This window comes from Camelina sativa, chromosome 7, assembly GCF_030686135.1.
Source record: "Camelina sativa cultivar CO46 ecotype springtype chromosome 7, ASM3068613v1".
Taxonomy (NCBI): domain Eukaryota; kingdom Viridiplantae; phylum Streptophyta; class Magnoliopsida; order Brassicales; family Brassicaceae; genus Camelina; species Camelina sativa.
This window is the reverse complement of record NC_141886.1, coordinates 1,142,146-1,166,337: the sequence shown is the minus strand read 5'-3', so window position 1 is coordinate 1,166,337 and position 24,192 is coordinate 1,142,146. Positions and strand designations below refer to the sequence as shown.

Below are 24,192 nucleotides of genomic sequence, written 5' to 3'. Positions count from 1 at the left end.
TTCCTTTTGAGATTTTTAAAGAATATTTGACGACAATAATCAAAACTCTTTAACTTGATCACAATCACTTCGCTTCACCGTCCTAGACTTTGTGTTTGCAAGTTTCTCCCACAGTGTCTTTTTCTTCGTGAAGTAGTTGGACAAATCAAGCGAACCTTGTCTCGAGGTCATTACTACTTGCTGAAGCTGATATATCCTCTGTAGATTATTCACCTTGTAAATATGAGCATTGGTAGCATATTATTTTAGCACGAATTCACCAACTTCTACTAAAAATGTCAAAGCCGGATATGAACTCTATTGTAGCGCTATTGTATCTCTGGAAAAGATTTTCATTAAGCGGAAATCCAAAAATCACTATTATAGCTTGAAAATCATTTAGGAGGCAAAACACTTGGGCTTTGAATGGTTGTACGATATGGTGTAGACCTAACTATGCATACCAATATTTTGGTATGCAAAACATTGGAATGTAGTATGGAGAAGACTAGTATGGAGTTTATAATGGTACAAAGCTTTTGAGGAATGGAATGAAAAATGCAGACGGTATAGAGTTGTATGCTTAAATGCATACTAGTATGGAGAGTTTTAGTATGCAATGTTGCATACTGATACGCAATGATGAATGGTAAATTAAATATGTACTATTCTAATTTTAGTCCAATCCTGAACAGACTATACCTTAGCCAAATTTCTAGTTTGTTGGCCAAATTAAAACTTAGATCATCTTTTTTTTCCACTAAAAACAACATTTATACAAAATAAGCAAATTCAATTTATTTATGGGGTTATTATAGAAGTAGACATTTTTTTCCACTGAAACTTTTGATTTGAGCACTTCTATCCAGTCTTACAGGTTTCGGTAGTTTCATGTGTGTACAATGACGGATAAAACCCGAGTAAGTGAGCGCGATAAAAACTTCTTGGAAATTGGAAATTAAGGACGGTATCCCACGCGCTGGTACTATACAATTAATTCTATGGCGGAGAATCAGAGATGTGGTGAAGTGAACAGCGAATTAGGTTAAGGAGGCGCAATTCAACGAATATAAGAGATGATGTTAACTTCTGTGGACATTGTAATTACTGTCAAACAATTACAGTTGCTTGGGAAGAGGGTGAAAGGGTTGGGTAAAAACAGTCAGAAATCGGGTGAAAGTCATGATCGTCGTCAGTTATGACCGAAGAGGTAATCTTCGTTAGCTTTAAAATCTTTTAGTTTTTTGGATGATTGGAAAACTGGAAGTAGGGTTTTTGATAGGTGTAGATTATAAGATAAAGTGCCTCGAACAATAGATGATGTTTTCCTCAAGTCAAAATTTTTGTAAATGGTTTCCTATAATTTGTAAAACAGGTCGAAGAAGTTGTAGTCATTGTCATTGCTGGTAGTTGGGAATGTTCTGAAACCGGGATATGAGATTTTATAATTGCAAAAGAATGCTATGCAAGAAGCGTTACTATGAACGTCTCGATGAAATATGAGGAGTTGGCCTCTCATGTTAGTGACCAGTTTGAGCTTCACCAGATTTATCTTAAGCCAAAACTGAGTTAATGGCTGCCATGTCAGCTGTCAATGTTTTCTGTCAACAGTAGGCTCCCAGTCATCATCACCACTAATATGGGCGTAAGGGACTTCGTTAACGTGCAGTAAAGTTTCATTCATATGCATTTGTTGCTGACTCTCGAAGCTTCAACTGTTGTAGCTGGTGACAGTGGCATAAGGAAAATTTGTGTTTCGTCTGCCGGTGGAGGGGAAGTAGGCCAGGGAGATGGTTCTGTTTACTCTGTTGAGTCGATCCAAATCTACAGTGTGGAATCAGTTCGAGCAAGTACTCATACTCGAACTCATCCCCCTTGTCTTGTACACTGACTTTTCCCCGAGAGTAATGATAAAGCCAAAGGCATTCTGTTAGATGGGACTAACGCTCAGGGAACAAGCCTAGTTGGTGTTCCTATAGGGTTTAATAGTTGCGGGGAAGGCACCAGTGTTGGAGAAAGGGCTGCCCGAGAGCAGAGCGTAGAGCTCTGGCCGGATACAAATGAGTCGCATAATAAGCCTTGCAGATGTGGCTACTCCTTCGCTGTCAAATAAGAGTGGAGAAAGTAATATGGTTTATGGTATGGAGGAAAATGGGATGGATGAGAGAGAACACAACTATTCTGAAGATGAACGGTCCTCAGAGAAGTGCAAGAGGCTGAACTTCAGGAGCAGCAGGTGGAACATGAGAAGGAGTGGACTACAAACTACAACTCTGAAGATGACCATTTTTTTAGGGATGTTGAAGACGCTGAGTAGAGGGCAAGACATAGTAGCCCCTTTGAAGGTGGAGAAACTAATGTTCAGTCTCATGTTTACTTCACATATGGTGTGATTTCTTCATCTTCTAAAGAGGATGAGGTATTTAAGGAGTATGGTTGGGCTGATTTTATCAGTGACGATTCTACTAATGGTATGGGCGTACCAGTGCCTTGTTCACATCCAAAAACTATACAGCTGATGCACCCCCTCGAGCAAATGTCATTGAAGCTTGAATGCCACCTAGTTATGTTGGTGAAGAGGTTCTTACTTATGTCAATCCCTTTGCCTCTGGTCATGTATCTCGCAAAAACATAACAACTGATGCTAACTCCGTCGATGTTGTGCAAATGGATGATGCTGAGCTGGTCTTTGATGATGTGTTAGACTTGACTAACACAAATGGTTGTGCAACTGTCAGTGCGGAGGAGGATGCCCTTTATATTGGTTGTTTCTTTAAAGACAAAGTGGAGATGCAGAACAAAATATCGATATATGCTATCAAGCGTCAATTTCATTTCAAGGAAACAAGATCTGACCCGACGAGGCTTATATTTGTGTGTGTTGATCTTGCCTGTAGGTGGAGAGTATTGAGACATGTTGTCTCACCAAATTCAAAGAATTTTGAAGTTCGTGAGCTACTTTAACACATACTTGCACAATCACTTCACAAGCACAATATGGAAGCTAGCATCTCCTAAGGTTACTAGTGTTGTTTTGAAGAGGAAGTTTGCCAACGGTCTCAGAGGCCCACGACCAGCCGACATCCCAGACATTGTGCTTACGGAACTGAAGGCTTCTGTCACATATATGAAGGCTTGGTATGCGAAAAAGGTGGCTATTAAGAACAATCGTGGAAGTGATGCAGACAGCTACAAACTTTTGGCTAGGTATATTTATTTGTTGAAACAAGGCAATCATGGGACTTTGTACAGCCTGGAGCACATAGTTGAAGCTGATGGTTCGAAAAAATTCAAATATTTGTTCTTTTCACTAGGTGCAACCATTGCAGGGATCACATATATGAGGAAGGTGGTTCTCGTTGATGGTACAACGAAAAAGTCTAAGTTTAAATGGTGTCTCATTGCTGCAAGAATGCAGGACGCAAACTTCCAAGTTTATCCAATTGCATTCGTTGTTGTGGACTCCGAGAGTGAAGCTGCATGGTCTTGGTTTTTCAGTAAGCTCAATGTGATAGTGCCAGATGCCGAAGACTTGGTTATTGTTTCCGATTGTCATAGGTTAATCTATGCAAGGATTGGGAGAGTGTACCCTAAAGCTTTTAATTGAGCATGTGCAGTGCACATTGAGAGGAATGTCATACACTTTGGTGGGAAAGGACTTGCAAATCTCGTTGGTAAAGCAGCTCGTACCTACAACTCTGGTTCGTTTAAAGAATCATTTGATGAAATTGCTGCTAGAAGCACCTGCTGTGCTGCGTATTTGAAAGAAATTCCACTTGAACACTAGACGCAAGCTTTCTGCGAGCAAAGATAGTGGAGCTATCCATTATGACGATGGTCAAAGCCATTAAGACGAAGCTGATGCAATGGTTTTGTCTAAGACGATCTAAATCAAAGAGACTCATTACCCTTCCTGAACCAGTCACACCAAATGTCCACAAGCTAATGTTGCGATATCATAAAGAGTCTGCTGGTTTGGCTATAATGGCAGTGTCAGCTTGGAGTTACCAAGTCAGTACCCTTGAGGGGAAGCGGTACTATGTAGATCATGAGATGAAGACATGCATTTTGATGTCCAAATCGGTCACATATATCAAAGTTAACATTATTGATTCGTTCAAAGGTCGGGTTACACCAGTAATTATTACGAGCTAAGATCGAAATAGACGGGTTAAAACAGCTGAAAGAATAGACAGGTTAAACTTTCTTGCTCGACGAGTGTCTTGATTGTTCATTACCTCTCGTTGTCCCGCTTTTTCATCCCCCTTTTACAGACGCCGTACACCGGTTTTTATAGGGATTTGTGTCGGTTCGTCCATCAAAAGGACCGAAATACCCTTCTTAGTTAATGGGAATTTCTTGGGCTTAAATGTACTTGGGCCTGGTAAATGTTGTGGGAGTGAGAATCCACCCCCAACAGTATTCCCTCCTCAACACTAGTTCGCAGCTTTTGACAGAGCACTTTGTTTAATACTCTCGGTAAACTTTTGGTGACTCGGCAAAAGAACTAGGCTCGTCTAGGCGAGTTACAGATTTCGAACTTCGGTCGTCAAGGCATAATTCCAGACAGAAGTTGAGGCAATGAAGAGTCGCGCATGAGATTCCTTGATTTTCGATGTTAATTGTCGAATCACCGTGCGCGAACCCTAGTGCGCGTGAAGTCCAGAAGTTGTAACGTCGTTTAACGCTTGAGTTGTAATGATTCGCTGGTGACAAGTCTACGCTCTGGCTCGTCTTCTGATTCTGTTGCGGCTATGTTTGCGGAGCTCCAACGTCGGATATTTTCTGATGCGGCAGCTACCAATTCATCCTTTCTTCCTTGTGCGATCCCCTCTCTTATTGACGAGGATTTGGACGAGTCTGGTACTCCGGGGCTAGGAGACATATTCTCTCCTACGTTCCCAAATCTACTAATAAGCTCGAGTCAGCTAAGAGGGCGCTTAAGCTCGGCGGGTTATCCTCTCTTCCTCCCATTATTGTTCTGGAAGAGAATCAACGTCCTTGGGATGTCTCGGAGGATTATATCTGTGTCTCGGAAAAACTCTTTACCGAGTGTGCGATTACCTTCCCCCTCCATTCTTTTCTGATGTCATACTTTGCAAATCGTAAGATGGCAATATCCCAATTTGCGATGGTGACTTTTCGGAACGCGGTCGGTATTTCCATCTTGGCCGATGCAGTAGGGATCAACCTGACGGTTGAACACTTCGAGGAACTCACCCGGCTCATACCCAGAAACCAAACAAAGGCGCCAGGCGTTTACTATGTTGGTTCAAGGAGGGCGGTACTCGTTGAAGGGACGAAGGGGAAGAGTTATAACTGGCTTGGGTCCTATTTTTTCCTGAAAGTGGTTCCGGGGGGTCGTCGAAGATCCTTCGATTCCTTTTTTCTGGATGGAATCTTTTACCCGGTAGCCGACTTGCTCTATGACTTTAACTTTGATTCTTAGCTAACATGATTGATCTCATTTTTTTGTTTTGTCCTGCAGTTTATGTGCCAAGGTGTCTCTTTCCTTATCCTGCAGCTTTCTGCACCGAGGTGGATAAGATAAACTCAGCCGGACCTTACGTTTGGCCAGGGACGACTCAAGCGACTAAGAATACATCAGGGAAAAACACTTTGTCGTCAAAAGCGAAACCTACTAAGTCGACAAGTAGCTGAGCGAGTCATGGGTGGTCAAGCTCGTTTTTAAAAAAAAAAAAAAAATCTTGTCGATTTACAGGAATGGGACGTTTTAACATGGAGATTCCAGACATTGTCTCGTTTCCGACGACCCCCCGGAACGTCATCCACGCCACTCTCTGATCCCCCTCAACCAAGCTCAATCGGTTTTAAGGGTAAGACATTTGAAGATAGGTTTCAAGTAATATTTTCAGGTGGCTTACTCTCAAACAAGAAGGAATGCTAGAATTATGAAAACTATCTAAGACTGAGAACAATTGGGGCATACAAAGCTTAGCCCTATTTTCACTTTTCAGTCTCTTTCTTTTTTTCATTTAGCACCCAAAAACGTAAACCGTTAACACCCTTGATCTTAACCTAAAGAAAATGGGAAAAGCTGGAGTTTGAATCCATCTTCACTAACTCCATTGATCTTTGTGAGGCTACAGAGCCTATCAAACTCATCTAGGTGAGCCAATGGGTCCTCCATTGGCAGTCCATGAAACTAATTGCTGTGAATTATCTGGATGAGACTACTCTTGATCTCAAAGTTATTGTTTTGAACAGAAGGTGGCACAATGCCACGTCTTTGAGTGTGAGTAGATGGAGCATCCCCTGCTCCTATATTGGTCCTCTCTTGAGGAGCTGGTGGACCATTCTGATTATTCATGATCTCCTCAATTGTGGTTGGTTGTGGTTGCGGTACTTGCTGTTAACGGAGTAACCTTGGTCTGTCGATATTGTCTATGAAAGGACTCAAGTGTTGGCTACCCTTGGATCGTGTTTGCATGCACAATCAGTTAACCGAGTGTGTACACGAAGGTCTACCCGATCCAGGTGATCGAGTGATGGGTCGGGTGGGTACTCGGGTTGTACCTGAAATGCAAAAAAACCAAACACGAAAGGAAACAAGTCAGTTCCGAACCTATGGATAGAAAAGAACTTGATCTAGCAAGTGCTGAAATCGTAAACGTAGCAAACAAAATTCAACCAAATGGCAACGACGCAAAATTGATAACAGGATTTTCACGCAGGGTATCAATTCACTATGCAGTTGTAGTACAAAGGGTTATCAATCCAAATGGTTGTTATGCTAGCAGATAAGATATGATTAGAACCATGCAAGTCAAGCCAAGCAATAATGGGGGTTTATTTCTAACAACCTAAAATAAGCAAAAGTAAATAAAAGAACAAGAACCACACGACATAAATACTCGATTCAAGCATTCGAGTACAAGATCGGGTGGGATGATCAGACCAAAAAAACAAGGATGAACAGCTCGCAGGTGTACACGAAGCTGGCGATCGAGTACCAGTTCGGATAAGGGGTCGAGTTGTAGAGTAAAACTTAAACAATCAAAAGAAGAAAGCTCCTAAGGATGGGGTAATCGACTCATAAGTGCTCCTGACCAATTTGGGATGTCCTACATGCCTGAAGCAAATATTCCCTATACAATGAATCCTTAAATCTTGCTAAAACACTCTCGTGATAGAAACAATCAACCTTAGTCACTCCCCTACCCAACTCTCGTTGGAGAAACATGACTAAGCAAGCATTACAATCTGATCCATTATTGTCAATAAACTCCTTACACTTCTAATCTCTTAGGCTAAGTGAGTAAATCTCTAGCATTGATTGATTTAAGCATTTCAACAACATCTCACGATGGCAAAACACCCTAGATCTAATCTCAACCTCTCGGTCTGAAAATAACAATAACAACACCAATCTAGAAAGAATTTTTTATAAAATGAACAATCAAGCTAGGACATCCTAACCGATGAAAAACACAAATTTGTCTATCCCATCCTTAGAAACCTTAGTTCACTACTCAGATCTCATGGTAACAAGCATAAAAACAAAAATGAAGGAAAATTACATTGTATTGAAAATAAGATAAAAGTGATAAAGTATAGAATCGAAACTGGAAATAATAGCAAAAGAAATAAAACTGAATCCTAACAAAGTGGAAAAGAAAGTTTTTGAATAGCTCTCTCTCTCTCTCTCAGAAGTTCTTGCTCTCTGTGTTTGAGTGTCTGCGGCGTGCCTCGCGAAGGGAAGAATAGGGGGTTTATATATGGAAACCCTTTTAACTTAGCTGATCAGTTCTGCCTGAGGTTCTGCTCGAGGCGATGCACGAGGTTCGAGTCGGGTAACTCCTCGGGTTGGTTTTTGGGTTGTTATCATATATTTTACATCGTTCTTTTTTTTACAAGTCTTCCACTATACCTCAAATCATTTAATGTATTTTTTGTTCTTTTTGATTTTGTTGTTATTGTTGTTGTATGGGTTACAAAATCAGACGGAATATCATAGTAATAATTTAATGCTAAATTTTAATTTTAGAGACTACATTATATATATTTTACATTGTTCTTTTTTTACCATTCTTATCATAGAAATAATCATTCTCTCATATTGGTATCTCTGACTCTCCTATTCTAACATTCTCTTCCACTATACCTCAAATCTTTTTATGTATTTTTTTGTTTTGATTTTGTTGTTGTTGTTATATGGGTTACAAAATCGGATAAAATATTACTGTAACAGTTTAATGTTAAATTTTAATTTTGGAGACTACAAGATATATATTTTACATTGTTCTTTTTTAAAAGATTCATTTCAATTATCTAATTTAGATTACCATCATATAAGTAATAATTTCTTCTCCGCTCCCTCTTAAAATTGTTTTTTTAACTTTTCCTAAATGTTGTTATATGGGTTAAATATCAAATAAAAAATTTTATATTATATATATATATTATTTTGTTTCAGATTTTATATAATTTCTAACATTTTACTAATTTATTCATGTTTCTTTTATAATTTTTATAATTTTAATTTTAGTTACATATTCTGGTTTTAATAAAAAAATTAAGTTTATTGATAAAGAATTTAAAGTTTTATTTCAGCATTAGATGCTCATATTCCTTTAAACGATGAACGTGTAACATATTATACTTTTGAATCAAATTGTGGATCCACCAATATAACCACACTCACTTTAAAGTTCAATGGGTTTTAATTTAATGATTTGGAAAAGTAGAAAGTAATACGTTACACATTGTAATACATTGTAACCCTTCAGATTTCCCTAGAAACTACATTGTATTACACATTTAAACCCCACTACTTAAAAAAATTATTCTGTAACTCCCAAGATAAAATCATAGTAGTGCTCTCAATGAATTTAATTTCATATAATAGAACAATTTAAAATTTTATTAATATACACTTATTTGTTTTTTGTAACTCTCAAATAGTTACAATTGGTACATTGATTTATGTATTATCTATTAAAAGAAAGACACATATTTCACTATAACTCACATATTTCAAATCTCATATAATTTTATAATTCCACATATCATTCTTTATAACTATATCTCAAATCTCACATAAATTTTATAAATTTTATTATATCATTTTCCCTCGATTTAACAAATGATACCTTATTTCTTTTTGATTTGTCAAATCCAAATGATATCTTAACTTAATAAAAGTTTTAGTTTATTTAAATATGATACAAAAGTTAATATATGATATATAGTTTAATTTTATAATATTTTAAGAGAAAATATAGAATTTACTATTTGTTACTTTCCATTGTTGGTCTTAATGTTTATTAACTAAAGAAATAGTATTTATGTTTATGTATCTATTACGCCATAAAATGTTAATTATTTTTTTCTAATTGAAACTTTATCATTTTATATAAATCATAGTCCGTACACAAGTGAAGAGTTTAAGATAGTAACCTAATAAAGTAGTTACTGTTTTTATTTTTATTTTTAATTTTTGTGAAAAATGAATTAGTCTAATAATATATTGTTAGACACACTTAGTTATATATGCATGAGACATTGCAAACCTACTATTTATTATTTTGATTTTTTCTTAACTGAAACATTTTAAATCTATTTAAGCTATCACTATAAATGAAAAAAATAATGCATAACTAACACCACAAAATAATTTTTATTAAAAATGTGTATCACAATGATTTTGAAATATGACTACAACTACAAAATATATGGCATGTAAGTTGAAATAGGATTTCATTGCATCAAATATATTATCGTCAAAAAAAATTGTTTACATTAGTTTATTTAAACTCATACAACATAATTTTTCAATTTTGACGTACACACAAAAAAAAAAATAACAAACATGTTAATTTATGTTATTTTTTTTAAAAAAATAATAACGATTATGTAACAACACACCCATAGTGTAGACTAAAACCTAGTGGTACAAATAGTACAAATGGTATAACTGCCATGTCAAATAATATAAATTGTACAACTAACATATAATTAAGGATATAGTTGTACGTTCATGTTCATAGTTGTACTTTGATGATTTTTGTAAATTTGTAGTTGACACTGATATAAATTATTATGTTGTTGTTGGCGACGTAATTTTTACTATTAAGTATCATTTAGGAAGTTTTCAAAATTAATTTGCACAAAATCACAAAGGCGGACCTACATAGTGGTTAGGGAGGTCATATGACTTGGTAAATATTGAAATAAAGTGTTTTTGCTTATGAAGTACGGAAATTCTTGTAGCAAAGTTGGTTTTCTTTAGTAGTTTTGACCTCTCCAAACCCAGGTTCAATACTCCTATACTACACCGATAGTCTCTTTTTCTTTGTGTTTAAATATTAACTGCTTATAAAAAAAAATTATTGACCTGGGTAAATTTTTCTCATGGGTCCGCCAAAAACATAGTTTTCACTTCTTTGATTCATTAGAATTCTGAGAGATACAACTAAGCACATATGGTATGATATTGGTGGATAATTTTATGTGGCTATCTAAATATGCTTTGAGGCTTGAGATGGATGGTTTATGCTTCTGCTTTCTAGGAGATTATAAAGTGAAATCTGAGTACAACTGAGTCTAAGACCATATATGTATATGTTGGTGCTGCAGTTGATCACTTCGTCTAAACGACTGTTCCCGAGACAAACGGATCGGGCTGGAATAAGAATGTAGCCCGACCCGTCAAAGCAAAAAGGCCTAACCAGGAGAAGCGAGTAGAATCCATGCCGAACCAACGGGAAGTGTATTAATCCCTCGGAAGTGAAATTTTTGTTTCGAAATAAGTGTCATTTTGTATTTTTAATATAAATATTTGATAAATTTTTCAATTTTGTCCTTATTAATTTAATGTATTAACCAATAGAAAAAGTTGTATAATATATTAATAAGAGGTAAAATAGAAAATTTAATGATTTTCTTAATATATGTGAGAAATTCTAAAATAACACTTAATATGAAACAGATAGAGTATATGATTTGCTATATATTTGTAGGTTTCATGAAAGAGATGTCAACCGGCGAGTGAATCAACGAGATGGCGGTTGGTGAACTGGCAAAACCGGTTGGGAAGATGACAAAAAAAGTTGATTTTAGTTATAAGAAAACAATAATAATTATAAAAAAAAAACAATTTCATGGCATAAAAATCCCAACCAGTCTACAAAGCGACAAGCTAGATTAAATTTCATGAAATTGATTTTTTTTTATATAATTATTATTGTTTTCTTATAACTAAAATCAACTTCTTTTGGCTATAATTTCATGAAACTAAAAGCCACTATTTGAAAAAAAAATAATCTAGCTTGTCGCTTTGTAGAATGGTTTGAATGCCATCAAAAATCAATTACAAAAAAAGTTGATTTTAGTTATAGGAATAACACATTTTGGATGGCATTCAAACCAGTCTACAAAGCGACAAGCTAGATTAAATTTTCTCAAATAGTGGCTTTTCTAACCATCCATTCACCTGCAAGTGACGTTCGAATGAAAGAGGAAAAAACAAGGGACAAAACGCACTGAGTGGGTGCGACGGAAGGGAGAGTTTTGAATGCGTGTAGGATTTGAATTTGAGTTGTGTATGTAGAAGCTCTATGGAGAGAGCCAAATATGTAACCTTGATTTTTACTGGATTTTGGGACATAAATTTCCCGGCGTAAGTAGGATTTCACGATTGAGACCCGAACACGCTAAAATTCCCCTCTTCATTTACTTTTGTCTGCAATTCTCTGTTTAAGTCCTTTCTAAATTTATTTCATATGAGTGTAATTGAGAGAAGAGTGGTTTGCGGTGATAAAAGGTCGCTTTTTATCCTCAAAGGCTCAAACCATCACAAAGTTATGTGATACGGAAAATCTTTATCCATGCCGAGAGAACTTAATCCACGAAGCTCTCCTTTTTTTTTTACTTGTTCTTATTTAATTTGACTTTATGTACGCAAGTAACGAGATTATTAACCAGACCAAAAATGACACATGGATTAAACCACCATTTTACAGCTAATTACAAATTCATTGTTGCTCTACTAAAACATGCCTCCATAAAACATCCTGAACTGTTGAAATCATCATTTATAAGCACGAGCTCAAAATGGAACTAAAAACCAAACAACTCTTTAAGGCTAATTACTCATTTCATTGTTACTCCATTAAAACATAGCATGATTGAACATCATATCATGAAATCATAGATTCCATATAACGTGTGCACAACACCAAAAAATAAGTCAAACACATTACACAGACAAAGTTCAAATGGTGTAAGAAACTATATTTCCGGATCCCACTCAAGTAGCAAAAAAAACAGGGATCAAATAAAAAGAAAAACTACCCAGACTCAAGCTGGTGGATGTTGCACTGGGATTTGTGGCATATTATCCTCAACATGGTCTTGACCCCGTATATAGTGGACCAGAAGCTTACCCGGGTTAGCGGAATCCAGGTAGTAGCGGCGGACTGTTACGACCCCACCAGGAAGATCCGGAAGAACCGAGTGCCGGTAACACACACCAACCTCACCAATCAGCTGTGGTTAAAATATACACAAGTTAATAGTACAAAAGAACAATCCATGATGAAAGAGTAGGGTCACTATATCTTTACAAGAAATGATACATATAAAAAAAGATAAGACAAAAGCCATACCTGGAGGTCAAGGTAAGTATGCCCGCCACGTGGATATCTGTGTCCATCGCTTCTCCTTCGGAATTCAAATGGATACATGAGGAGACCATTCACCACGTTCTTTTCCATCTCTGCTTCTAGTTCAATTGTGTCGTTTTGCAAGAGGTATAAAACCTCATGCTGGAATAGCCTTCGTTGAAGCGATGCCGCTTCAATTTGGGCTGCAAAAATTATAGAACCAAATTAGTGTGGATACTTCTTAAAATCATAGTAAGTCAGCAAACAAATCACCATTCATCATTATAGATCAAATCACCACATGAGAAAATCATCTTTGATAAAGCTCGCTCACCTGTGAGAACTGGATTCGCTTGTACCTGTTCCTGACCTTGAACTTGGCCTTGTCCAACTTGACCATCATTGTTCTGAATCTGAACTATTGGCGGATGAAGAGGATTGACATTGACTTGGTATCCAACAGGAACTGTAACGGTAAATCCATCTTCATGGATCTCAGCGGCGAACCCCGGCGGGTTAACATTACCCGGTTAGCTGCAGCCCAAGAGGATGATACTGTTTCAGTTGAGGTTATTTCGGAACTAATTTGGAAGCTGCGTGAGGCTTATCGGGTACTGGTATCAGAAAAGGAGAAGCCGCTGGATGCGTTTTGGGAATCAAAATACTAGCTATTTTCATGCCCAAACAAAGCAGCGACGGGCGAATAATCGCATCGTGGGACTCCATGACGAGACAGAGCAATGTGTTGTTCACAGAGATATCAAACCTTCCAATATTCTTCTTTCCTCAAAGAAGATACCAAAGGTAAAGATAAAAGTTTTTTCCACAAAATGAAATGATATACTTGATGATTGGTGAGCAAACCAATAATGGTTTTGATGTTTTTTGTTTGTTCAGTTGTGTGATTTCGGGTTAGCTACTTGGACAGCTGCACCTTCTGTTCCTTTTCTCTGCAAAACCGTGAAAGGCACATTCGGGTATAGATCGAAACCTTTGCCATGAGTTGTTTTTTTTCCTCCTTTAAGGCCTAATTCTTAATGATCTAATCAGCTAACAAAAGTATTTCTTGCAGCTATCTGGCTCCTGAGTATTTCCAGCATGGTAAGATATCTGACAAGACCGATGTTTACGCCTTTGGGGTTGTGTTGCTTGAGCTTATAACTGGTCGGAAACCAATTCGAAGCCAGAAGAACATCTGGTCAAGAAAACTTGGTTGTTTGGGTATGTCACATCATTCCCTTGTTAACTACTACTACTACTAGTATTGAATTTGTGATCTTATCGGGTTTGCGTCAAGTAAATTTAGGATTGTTTTGGAAAAAGACTTACTTAGCTCTTTTTTGAAATCCTTTATAGGCAAAACCGTTGTTGCAAAGAGGGATAGAATCCATAGAGGAGCTGCTTGATCCAAGACTAAAATGTACAAGAAAAAACTCGGTTGAGATGGACCGGATGATCCGTGCTGCAGCGGCTTGTGTGATCAATGAAGAGTCCCGAAGACCTGGTATGGAAGAGATTGTCTCAATCTTGAAAGGTGAAGAAGGATTAGAACCAAAAACACATTCAAGCGGGAAAAATACAAATATTGCGGGTATGATCGACACTTATACACAGCTGCAACAGACCAAATCCGAGATGAAATGTCATCTTGATCTTGCGATGCTCGGAGTAACAGAGCTTGAATATGATGATCATGTGTACGGCCGATGAAAAGATATCAAAGAGATGGATTAAAAGTGTGTAAATAGGGTATTTATGAAAAGTTTGAAACAGAGTTGTTAGTTTCTGAATCAGTGATTTGTTTTGCTGTGTGTACATTTGGTTTCGTTTTTTTTTTGTTTGTTTCCAACTGTGGAGAAAACCGGTTTAGGTTTTTATTTTTCCGGTTTGGTTATGGTGACAAAACCGATTCTCCGGTTTTCGTTTTCCGTTTTCAATATTTTTGAGCTTTTTTTTTTTTTGAGAAATCCATAAAAACAAAGATAATTGTTATTTATTTGATAACTGAAGGATAAGTGCGTTTTTTGTTATCGTGTATCTTATAAATTTACTAGTAGTTAATTTAATCCTAATAATTATTGTTTTCAGTTCACTTTAACTTTGTGGATCCTAATTCCTAAACCTAGTACGACGTTAGCGACTATGACTAGTATTTTTATTATAAATAGAAGAAGAAACTAAGCCTTGTATTGTAACATATATTCTGCAAAATCGATCGACCATTAGTGTTTTTCATATATACAAAGATGAATCGTTTATCGTTTCTCCTTTTTGTTTTCGCCTTTGACCTTACCATGATGAGTAACATAGCCTTATCATACTCAAATTCCGTGTGGATCAGGAACAAACTTCATGAAAAGAACGATCTCATAGTCCATTGCAAATCCACCAAACAAGATATGGGATACCACAGGGTGCATCCAACAGGATCCTACAATTTGCGTTACAATATGGATGATGGGTTGTTTTGGTGTCATCTATGGCAAGGACCTAATTTCAAGCATCACCAAGTGTTTACAGTTGACTATAAAAACGTATGGGAAGCTAGAGAAGACGAAATCTACTTATCGCAGATAGAAGAATACGGAAATCTCGGTCAGCCTGTGTTCTTGTTTGGTTGGGATGTTCCTTTGACCTCATCAAGAGCTTCCTCGTTGGGATCGAGTTGTCTCTCTATAAGCTTATTAATCACCTCCTTGTTTTTGTTTTGTTTTATCTAGTTTGAGTTTCAATTACACACACATAGTGGTACAACCACTTAGGAGATTTTTAGGATCAATGCTAAGTGTTTAGGAAGTATTTTAGAAAATGATTATATGATTATGTAAGGATATAAGAAAGATCTTTTACCAAGGGGATATATTTTATTATTGAAACACTCAAAGGATTACAAAGGCTCTTAAGACTCTTAAGACTCTCACACTCAAACTTACTCACTCCAGCTTGAATGAAACTCTTCACCAAGCCTTAGTATTTATATTACAAGTCTTAGGGAATATTCTATGTAATATTCCCTAAGATATTTTTATGCTTTATTTTACAACCCTCTATTTATTCAACTCTCTACTTTATTTTACAACCCTCCATTTATTCAACTCTCTCATAACCATATACTTCACTATCATATATCACACACTTATTATTTATTCCTCCTGTCTCCAAAAGAGAGGCGACGTTTATCTTATCTATTGTCGTCTTCTTCACTGTCTGAGGCGACTTCTGTGATGTAGATCTTTTGGCCTGGAATGTATCGCTTTATCTTGTCTTTTTTCCCTTCAACTTTGTAGACCGGATGATCTGGATTTGATTGTGGCCATGCGTATTGATCCTGAAAGCATGCTAACACTTGTCGTATTTCTTCAGCGAATCCTAGCGGGTAGACGTGTTTGTTGTGCCAGTGTGCTGTGTGAGGACAAAGAAGATTAGGGCCAACTTCAGATTCATTAAATCCATTCAATAATGCAATTTGCTTTGCGCGTTGATGGAAGTTTCCCGAGGCAAAAGCATCATTATTGTAGCTTGTCTCAACGTTCGCATCATATTTCTTTAGGATAATGATTTCCCCGTCTTGTTCTCCTTGGATTGTAGTGATCCTGAACGTGACAAGTATATCCAACTCAGGTTGTGCACGAACATGTTCTTGCCACCAGGTAACATCATGGAATAATATGAGCCACTTGTATAGTAATTTGTAATGCGCTTTTCGTCTAGCCAATATGCATTTCGCCAAGTACTGGAGCAGTTGACTTTTGTGGATGAGGACTGCAATAGTGTAAAGATCTGCCATGTACCAAAGTAGGAGGTATGCTTCTATAGGAAACCGGCCATAATGAGCAGGGTTCATATGGATGGTGGTAAGGAAGGGATAGGCCGGGTGGTAAGGGAGTCCAAGAAGTGGACCCTGATCAAGACCATACCGGTTAGCTGCAGCCCAAGAGGATGATACTGTTTCAGTTGAGGTTATTTCCGAACTAATTTGGAAGCTGCGTGAGGCTTATCGGGTACTAGTATCAGAAAAGGAGAAGCCACTGGATGCGTTTTGGGAATCAAAATACTAGCTATTTTCATGCCTAAACAAAGCAGCGACGGGCGAATAATCGCATCGTGGGACTCCATGACGAGACTGATCAATGGGTTACAGAGAAGACTAAAGTTCAGCGCATAGCTGCCTCTTACTTCCAAGGGTTATTGACTTCCACGAACCCCACAAATTTTGAGCAACCACTGGATGAAATTTTTAAGTCCATTACAGATGAAATGAATGAGTCTTTGACACGGTCGGCCACATAACTGGAAATAAAAGAGGCTTTGTTTATGATGCATCCTGATAAGGCCCTTGGGCCGGATGGCATGACGTCACTTTTCTACCAGAGGGCATGGAATACAATTAAAGCGGATTTGAGACTTCTGGTGAACTCCTTTTTTCAAGACAGGGTCTTTGACAAAAGGTTAAATATGACTAATATTTGTCTTATTTCGAAAGTGGATAAGCCGACTTGGATGACTGAATGGAGGCCTATCAGCCTTTGTAATGTGGGATACAAGATTATCTCAAAGATTTTATGTCAGCGATTGCGTGCGTTTTTGCCGACATTGATTTCTGAGACGCAATTGGCCTTTGTGGAGGGACGACTGATTACAGACAACATTTTGATTGCTCAAGAGATGTTCCATGGTCTCTGCACCAATCCTTCTTGCAAGGAAAAATTTATGACCATTAAAACTGACATGAGTAAGGCCTATGATCGGATTGAATGGCCTTTCATTGAACATTTGTTACGGAAATTTGGCTTATGTGGAAAATGGATTACTTGGGTCATGTGGTGTGTGCAGTCTGTTCAGTATAAAGTCTTACTAAACGGCCAACCACATGGTTGCATTCTCCCTTCTAGGGGACTACGACAGGGGGATCCCCTGTCGCCATATCTTTTTAATCTTTGTACAGAGGTTCTTATTGTCAATCTCCGCAAAGCGGAACGGTCGAAACATTATCACGAGTATTCGGGTGTCAACTGCTAGCCCCGCGATCTCTCACTTGTTGTTTGTGGATGACAGTATTTTTTTTCTGTCTAGCCAAAAAGGAGCAGTGTGAGGTTATTTTAGGGATTCTTTGGCATTATGAACGAGTTTCTAGACAGCGAAAAAATTTCCAGAAATCGCCGGTTCAGTTTGGACATAAGGTAGAAGCGAACGTGCGGGAGGAACTAAAGGTCACTTTGGGAATCACCACTTTGGGGGGGGGGGGGGGGTATGAATTCCTATTTAGGAATTCCAGAAAGTCTAGGGGGTTCAAAGACAAAAATCTTTTCCTTTGTTCAGGATCGATTACAAATACAAACCGGTGGCTGGCCTGCCAGGTTATTTTCTAAGGGAGGGAAGGAGGTCATGATCAAATCAGTAGTGACTGTCGTCCCTACTTTTGTCATGTCATGTTTCCTACTTCTGAAAACGGTCACACGGAAGCTCACTGCTGCGATCCCTAATTTTTGGTGGAGTTCGTCGGGGGAATCACGAGAATTACATTGGGTCGCTTGGGACAAGTTGTGTATTGATAAGACAGAGGGTGGTTTGGGTTTTCGGTGTTTGGATGACTTTAACACCGCTTTGTTAGCTAAACAGCTTTGGCGGTTGATAACAGTCCCAGATTCCTTATTTGCTAAGGTCTTTTAAGGTTGATACTATCGGCATTCCAACCCGTTGGATCCGATTAAATCCTACTCACCATCTTATGGATGGAGTAGTATGGTGTCTGCTCGCTCTCTGGTAAACAAAGGACTGATTAAACGAGTAGGATCTGGTTATTCCATTTTAGTATGGTCTGATCCCTGGATTCTTGCTCAATTCTCGAGACCAGCATTGCGTTCGGGATCGTCTATCGATCCTACGCTTCGAGTTGAAACTTTCATTGACAGGAACACATATTCCTGGGACGTGGCGTTGCTTTCGGCTTTTTTCGAGCCGGAAGATGTTGCCCTTATTTCTGTGTTACCTCTTGGTAATCTACATTCCCCGGATAGGTTGGGTTGGCACTTGACAAAAACTGGCATGTACACAGTTAAGTCTAGGTATAAAGCTTTGAGATAGAATCTGGTGGCCTCTCCATTTACTTCTGGTCCAAATATTATACCTCTACAAGCTTGTGTTTGGCAAATTCGGTTTCCACCAAAAATTTGACATTTTTTTGTGGCAAACACTTACGGGTTGCATTGCATAGCAACCACAGCTAATCTACGACGACGTGGTATGGGCTGAGATAGTGAGTGTGGTATTTGTGGCGGGCCTGAGGAGACAATAAATCATCCCCAATTTTTATGTCCCCCAGCCAGACAGGTTTGGACGCTGTCCCAATTCCCAGTTTCTTCGGGCTGTTTCCCTTCAGAATCTGTCTATGCAAACATGGACTCATTATTTTGGAGATTTCAGCAGATCTCTTCGGTGGATGTTTTCCCGTGGATCCTTTGGTATATTTGGAAAGCTAGAAATGATAAAAAGTTTAGCATTTTGGACTCCAACCCGCTTGCAATCTTACGGCTAGGGGAGAAGGAAGCTAAACTTTGGTTTGCAGCGCAGGTTGATACCCCTAGGTTATCTCCGCAGGATGGCTCTCGGTCGTCCTTTAGTTCTACGGCTACTGCTAGAAATTCGGTTAGTGGTCAAGTAACTGGCCACCGGTGTTTCGTGGATGGATCTTGGAAAGTGACGGATAAACACACTGGCAGAGGATGGCATTGCATTTCCCCTGAAGGGGTACCTCCCACTATGGGTGCATCTAACCTTCGCTGCAGTCTATCACCACTCTATGCAGAAGTGGAGGCACTAATTTGGGCAATGAGATGTATGATTGGAGCAGATAATGAGAATGTTGTTTTTCTCACCGATTGCTCTGACTTGGTGAAATGGTGTCTTCGCCTTCCGAGTGGCCCGCATTCAAAACGTACTTGGACGACATTGGGGCAGATAAGGAAGAATTCCTATCTTTTTCTCTAGTCTTGATTCCCCGTTCACAAAATGGTATTGCCGACAAGCTGGCGCGACGTGCTAGATTAGAGTCGCATCAAATTACCTATGTAAACGATTTTCCTATCAATTGGCTCATTTGAGCGAATCTTGTTTATTGTTGACAAAATAATATATACATATATATATATATATAACATGTAATATCAAATTTAATCCTGTTTCAAAAATCGTTAGGCGCTATTCGGGCTTTGAGGGTGTGCCTAGCGCCTATGAGAGAAATAGAAAATTTCAAGGGATTAATCGAGGACTAGTTTTTAATAATTATTTTATTTTATATTTAGTATAATATATATAATGTAAAATAGAAATTGTTATGTAGTAAATTTTACTATAGTATAAATTTCAGTTAAAACAAAAGTTGAAAAATACACTAAGGTAACTAACTTGTATATTTCTAATACATTCGAGCATCTCCAATCCATCTCTATTTTTTTCCTCTGCAAATAGAAAAAAATATAGCAATCTATTTTAGAAGTAAATTTGATCCAGTCCACCTTTATTCACACCTCTAAAATAGATGTTGCTATATTTTCCTCTATTTATAGAAGAAAAACATAGAGTTTCTCTAAAAAAAAATTGCATTATTTATTTCAAAAGTGAGAATAGAGGTGTTTTGAAGCAAAGTTGCCTCTATTACAGAAGAAAAAATACATTGGATATGGTCTTAGGTATTCATTCATACTCATTTACTTCATTTGTAGTCAATATTTCTCCTTGGAGTAATTATAAAACAAAATCAAGCTTATAAAATAGTGATATGACAGAGAACAATACTACGTGTGCACACGTGTAAAATATGGGTTTAAATGTTATTTAATAGTTTTTTTTTTGTAAACCAATGAAGGCAAGGCATGTATTTGATGTATCACACATCGGCCGTGAGAGAAATAATCAATTAAGCGGATAACAAATCAAGTACCGATTAGTTTGAACGATTTGATGGAATACGATGTGGATGTGTTCCGATCAGCGTCTATACGACCGTTTAATTGGCTAGGCGCCCAAGAGATTTAACTAATAAATTTAACGAAAATTAATAAAATTAAAACAAATTTTCTTTATAAATAGTTAGTGCATATTGGTCGTGCATCAAACATAATTTGATCCAATCCACCTGTATTCTCACCTCTAAAATAGATATTACTATATTTTCCTCTATTTATACAGGAAAAAAATAGAGTTTCTTTAAAAGAAAAATAGCATTATTTATTTTAAAAGTGAGAATAGAAGTGTGTTAGAGCAAAATTGCCTCTACTATAGAAGAAAAAATACATTGGATATGGTCTTAGGTATTCATTCATACTCATTCATTTGTAGTCAATATTTCTCCTTGTAGTAATTACAAAACAAAATCAAGCTTATAAAATAGTGATATGACAGAGAACAATACTATGTGTGCACACGTGTAAAATATGGGTTTAAATGTTATTTAATAGCTTTTTTTTGTTGAAAACCAATGAAGGCAAGGCATGTATTTGATGTATCCCACATCGGTCGTAAGAGAAATAATCAATTAAGCGGATAATTAATCAAGTACCGATTAGTTTGAACGATTTGATACGATGTGGATGTGTTCCGATCAGCGTCTATGCGGCCGTTTAATCGGCTAGGCGCCCAAGAGATTTAACTAATAAATTTAACAAAAATTAATAAAATTAAAACAAATTTTCTTTATAAATAGTTAGTGCATATTGGTCGTGCATCAAACCTAATTTTCTCTCTCGCCTAAACACAAACCAGCCGCCGTCCATCCAAGATTTCGTTTTCGTTTGCCCTTTCCAATGATTGGCGCTCCTCGCCGCGGCCATGAAAGAGTACCCAGTAGTTTCCTTTTCATTTAGTTGTTGTTTCCCTCGCTTTGTCTTAGCTCTGGTGGTTAAGTAGAGAAGAGTTTCATCGGGCTATGACGGTGGTCCATCTCGGCGAGCTTTGGAGGCATTGCAGGTGGTCAGCTTCTCCAGAGAGAGTTGTCTGTTTGGGCTTCTGAGATCTGTAGATCTACTGGTTGCTCTGTCTTAGAAAGGGATTCACGAATCTGTGACCTTTTGTCTTGCTTCAGCTCTTTGGTCCGGTAAACCGACTATCCAGCCTTTCTTCTTTGCTCTTTTGCTAGGGTTAGATTGAATCGCTTTGGTAGTTTCAATTAGTAGGCTGGTTTAGTTTCAGAGATGTTTCGTTTACCTTGTCTTCTCTGACGGTATGGGATGTGGAAAAGGCAATATCTTTCCGAAATTAGTTGATTAGGTTTTGTTTTGTCTCTGACTGTTTTGGATAGAAGTTTAAGTTCCCAGTTTATGCTTGTTTTAGAATGAATGATTCCTCTTCGTGGTGATTGTCAGGCCTACAAGTTCTTATGTGTGCTTTAGAGTTCTCTTTGGGTTCATTCTGGTTCGATCTTCCGCTAACTTTGATTGAGATTGGTGGTACCCAGTTTAGATGTTTCGCTCCTTTTCTTTGCTTTTTCAGTTCTGATCGAGAGCTGGTCCTATGGGTTTTGCTTCTACCTAGGTGCAACAAAGTCGCCTTGTATACGATGTCGCCGTATCCGGAAGAAAGTGTGAAGAACTATGAGTGGTTCTGTCTTTGCAGATTATGAAGATTAGCATAGGAGTCTTGTCACTTTTAGGCAGTTTCTTAGAGGAGGAATGGATTTTTGAAGGTTGGCCGAGGGCATCTTCTATTTGATGGGCTTGATATTGGAGAAGATATGTAACTAGTAGTTGACCAAATTGTGAGGATCGAATATTTCATATTCCTTCACTCTCCCGTAGTGAAATTGTCGGAGCTTCTGACAGTCAAACTGGACCTGAACTCGTTGAATAACGTTGTTGGCAAGCCCTTTGTGAATATTTTAGCAAACTGCAGAGAAGAAGGAACATGTAGAACCTTTACTTGACCATGCACAACCTTTTCTCGGACAAAGTGTAGATCAATCTCTATATGTTTTGTTCGTTGATGGTGAGTTGGGTTGTTAGAGAGATACACTGCACTTATATTGTCGCATAAGACCAAAGTTGTAGATCTCGTTGGACATTGCATTTCCAGTAGAAGATTTTGTATCCAACATGTTTGAACAACAACATTTGCAACACCTTTGTACTCAGATTCATCACTCGAGCAGGACACTTTTTGTTGACGTTTTGAAGACCACAAGATTAAATTCTCAACTAGATAGACATAATACCCTGATGTAGACCATCATGTGTCTGAGCAACCAGCCCAATCGGAGTCGGTATAAGCTGTTAGGGACCCTAAGTTGCCATGATATAGCTGAAGACCATGACTCTTTATGCCCTGAAGATAACAGATGATTCTCTTCAAAGTTTTCATATGTGGCAATCGCGGATCATGCATAAACAAAAAAACTTGTTGCACTACATAAATGATGTCGATCTTGTAAACGTGAGATATTGTAGGGCACCAGCCAAGCTACGATACTCTATTGGATTGGAGATCTTATCACCACATTCAGTCGTGAGTTTCAAGTTGACATCGACTGGAGTTGCTATCGACTTACAATCTTGCATTCCCTCCTTGTTATGATCTACTTTGACGCCAAGAAAATAACTTAATATGCCTCCATCAGTTATTGGAAACTCACCCTTGAGGGATTTTATCAATTAGTGATTGACTTGAAGCCGTTAGGATTATGTCATAGAAGTAGGTAAGAAATATCTGCTCCATGCTTGTAAACGAACCGGTAGTTGTCACTATTGCAATCCATAAATAGATTTATTTAACTTGCAAACATAATGTGGATTGGATTTGTCAAAAAAACCTGGAAGTTGATGCATGTATATAGTTTATGTGAGGTTTCCATGTAAGAAAGCATTTTTGACATCGAGTTTTTTGTACCCCAACCTTTGGCGACTGCAACATGTAGGACAACTCTATTTGTTCCAGGTTTTCCCACAGGTGCAAATGTTTCAAAATAGTCAACGCCTTCCTCTTGAGTCTTTCCATTTGCTACCACACAAGCTTAATAGCAAGCGAGGTTACTTTGTGCATCATGTTTATGCTTAAAAAGCTACATGGAGTTGACAATGTTAGCATATGATGGAGGAGGTACTAAATTCCAGGTCTTATTTTTAATGACACACAAGCATAGAAGAATGACAATTTCAAAAAATAAGAGTGGGTGATGTAATGTAAAAGAACAAAGCGTAATCGAGAATCGAAGTAGTAGAATCGTAGACCAAAAATAGAATAAATTCTAATAAAGCGTGTAAAAATGTAATTCAGCTCTCTCTCTCTCTCTCTCTCTCTCTCTCAATGTAGCTCTCGCTCTCTCGTGTTTGCATGTGACTGCCTGGGTTAGAAAGAAGGAAAGGATTTATATATGGAAACCCTTTGACCCAGCCGCCCATCTTTGTACGAAGATCGACACGAGACTATGGTCGGGTACCTCCTTGGGTTGGACTTTGGGTAGTTATTCTCGCGCTCGGTTTCGTTTGATCAGGTTTAGGCTCGGGTTGTTCTTCTTGTACGATCACACCATCAGGTACACGCTTGGGTTTCACCTCATTCTTGCTCTTTTTAGGCTCCAAAGCACCTGTTTTCATCCAAA

At 37.9% G+C, this 24,192-nt stretch overlaps 2 protein-coding genes and 2 pseudogenes across 3 annotated transcripts; all 4 read left to right on the top strand.

Moving 5' to 3' along the window:
- Positions 1 to 2,532: 2,532 nt before the first annotated feature.
- LOC147940712 (uncharacterized) lies at positions 2,533 to 4,134 on the top strand (annotated as a pseudogene).
- Positions 4,135 to 13,033: 8,899 nt separating this feature from the next.
- Positions 13,034 to 14,564, top strand: LOC104704155 (protein kinase STUNTED-like; annotated as a pseudogene). The gene is made up of 5 exons (XR_015561329.1): positions 13,034 to 13,216; positions 13,299 to 13,409; positions 13,503 to 13,582; positions 13,678 to 13,826; positions 13,962 to 14,564. The product of XR_015561329.1 is annotated as a protein kinase STUNTED-like (transcript).
- Positions 14,565 to 18,347: 3,783 nt separating this feature from the next.
- Positions 18,348 to 18,689, top strand: LOC147940711 (uncharacterized). The gene has a single exon (XM_087457365.1). The coding sequence runs from the start codon at positions 18,348 to 18,350 to the stop codon at positions 18,687 to 18,689; it is 342 nt and encodes a 113-aa protein (XP_087313491.1).
- Positions 18,690 to 19,001: 312 nt separating this feature from the next.
- LOC147940710 (uncharacterized) lies at positions 19,002 to 19,592 on the top strand. Its single transcript, XM_087457364.1, has one exon. It carries the CDS (start codon positions 19,002 to 19,004, stop codon positions 19,590 to 19,592), a length of 591 nt encoding a protein of 196 aa, XP_087313490.1.
- Positions 19,593 to 24,192: the final 4,600 nt, after the last annotated feature.

Coding starts and splice junctions, on each gene's coding strand:
- LOC147940711 (XM_087457365.1), top strand. CDS start 18,348: ATGGTGTCTGCTCGCTCTCTGGTAAACAAAGGACTGATTAAACGAGTA.
- LOC147940710 (XM_087457364.1), top strand. CDS start 19,002: ATGGACTCATTATTTTGGAGATTTCAGCAGATCTCTTCGGTGGATGTT.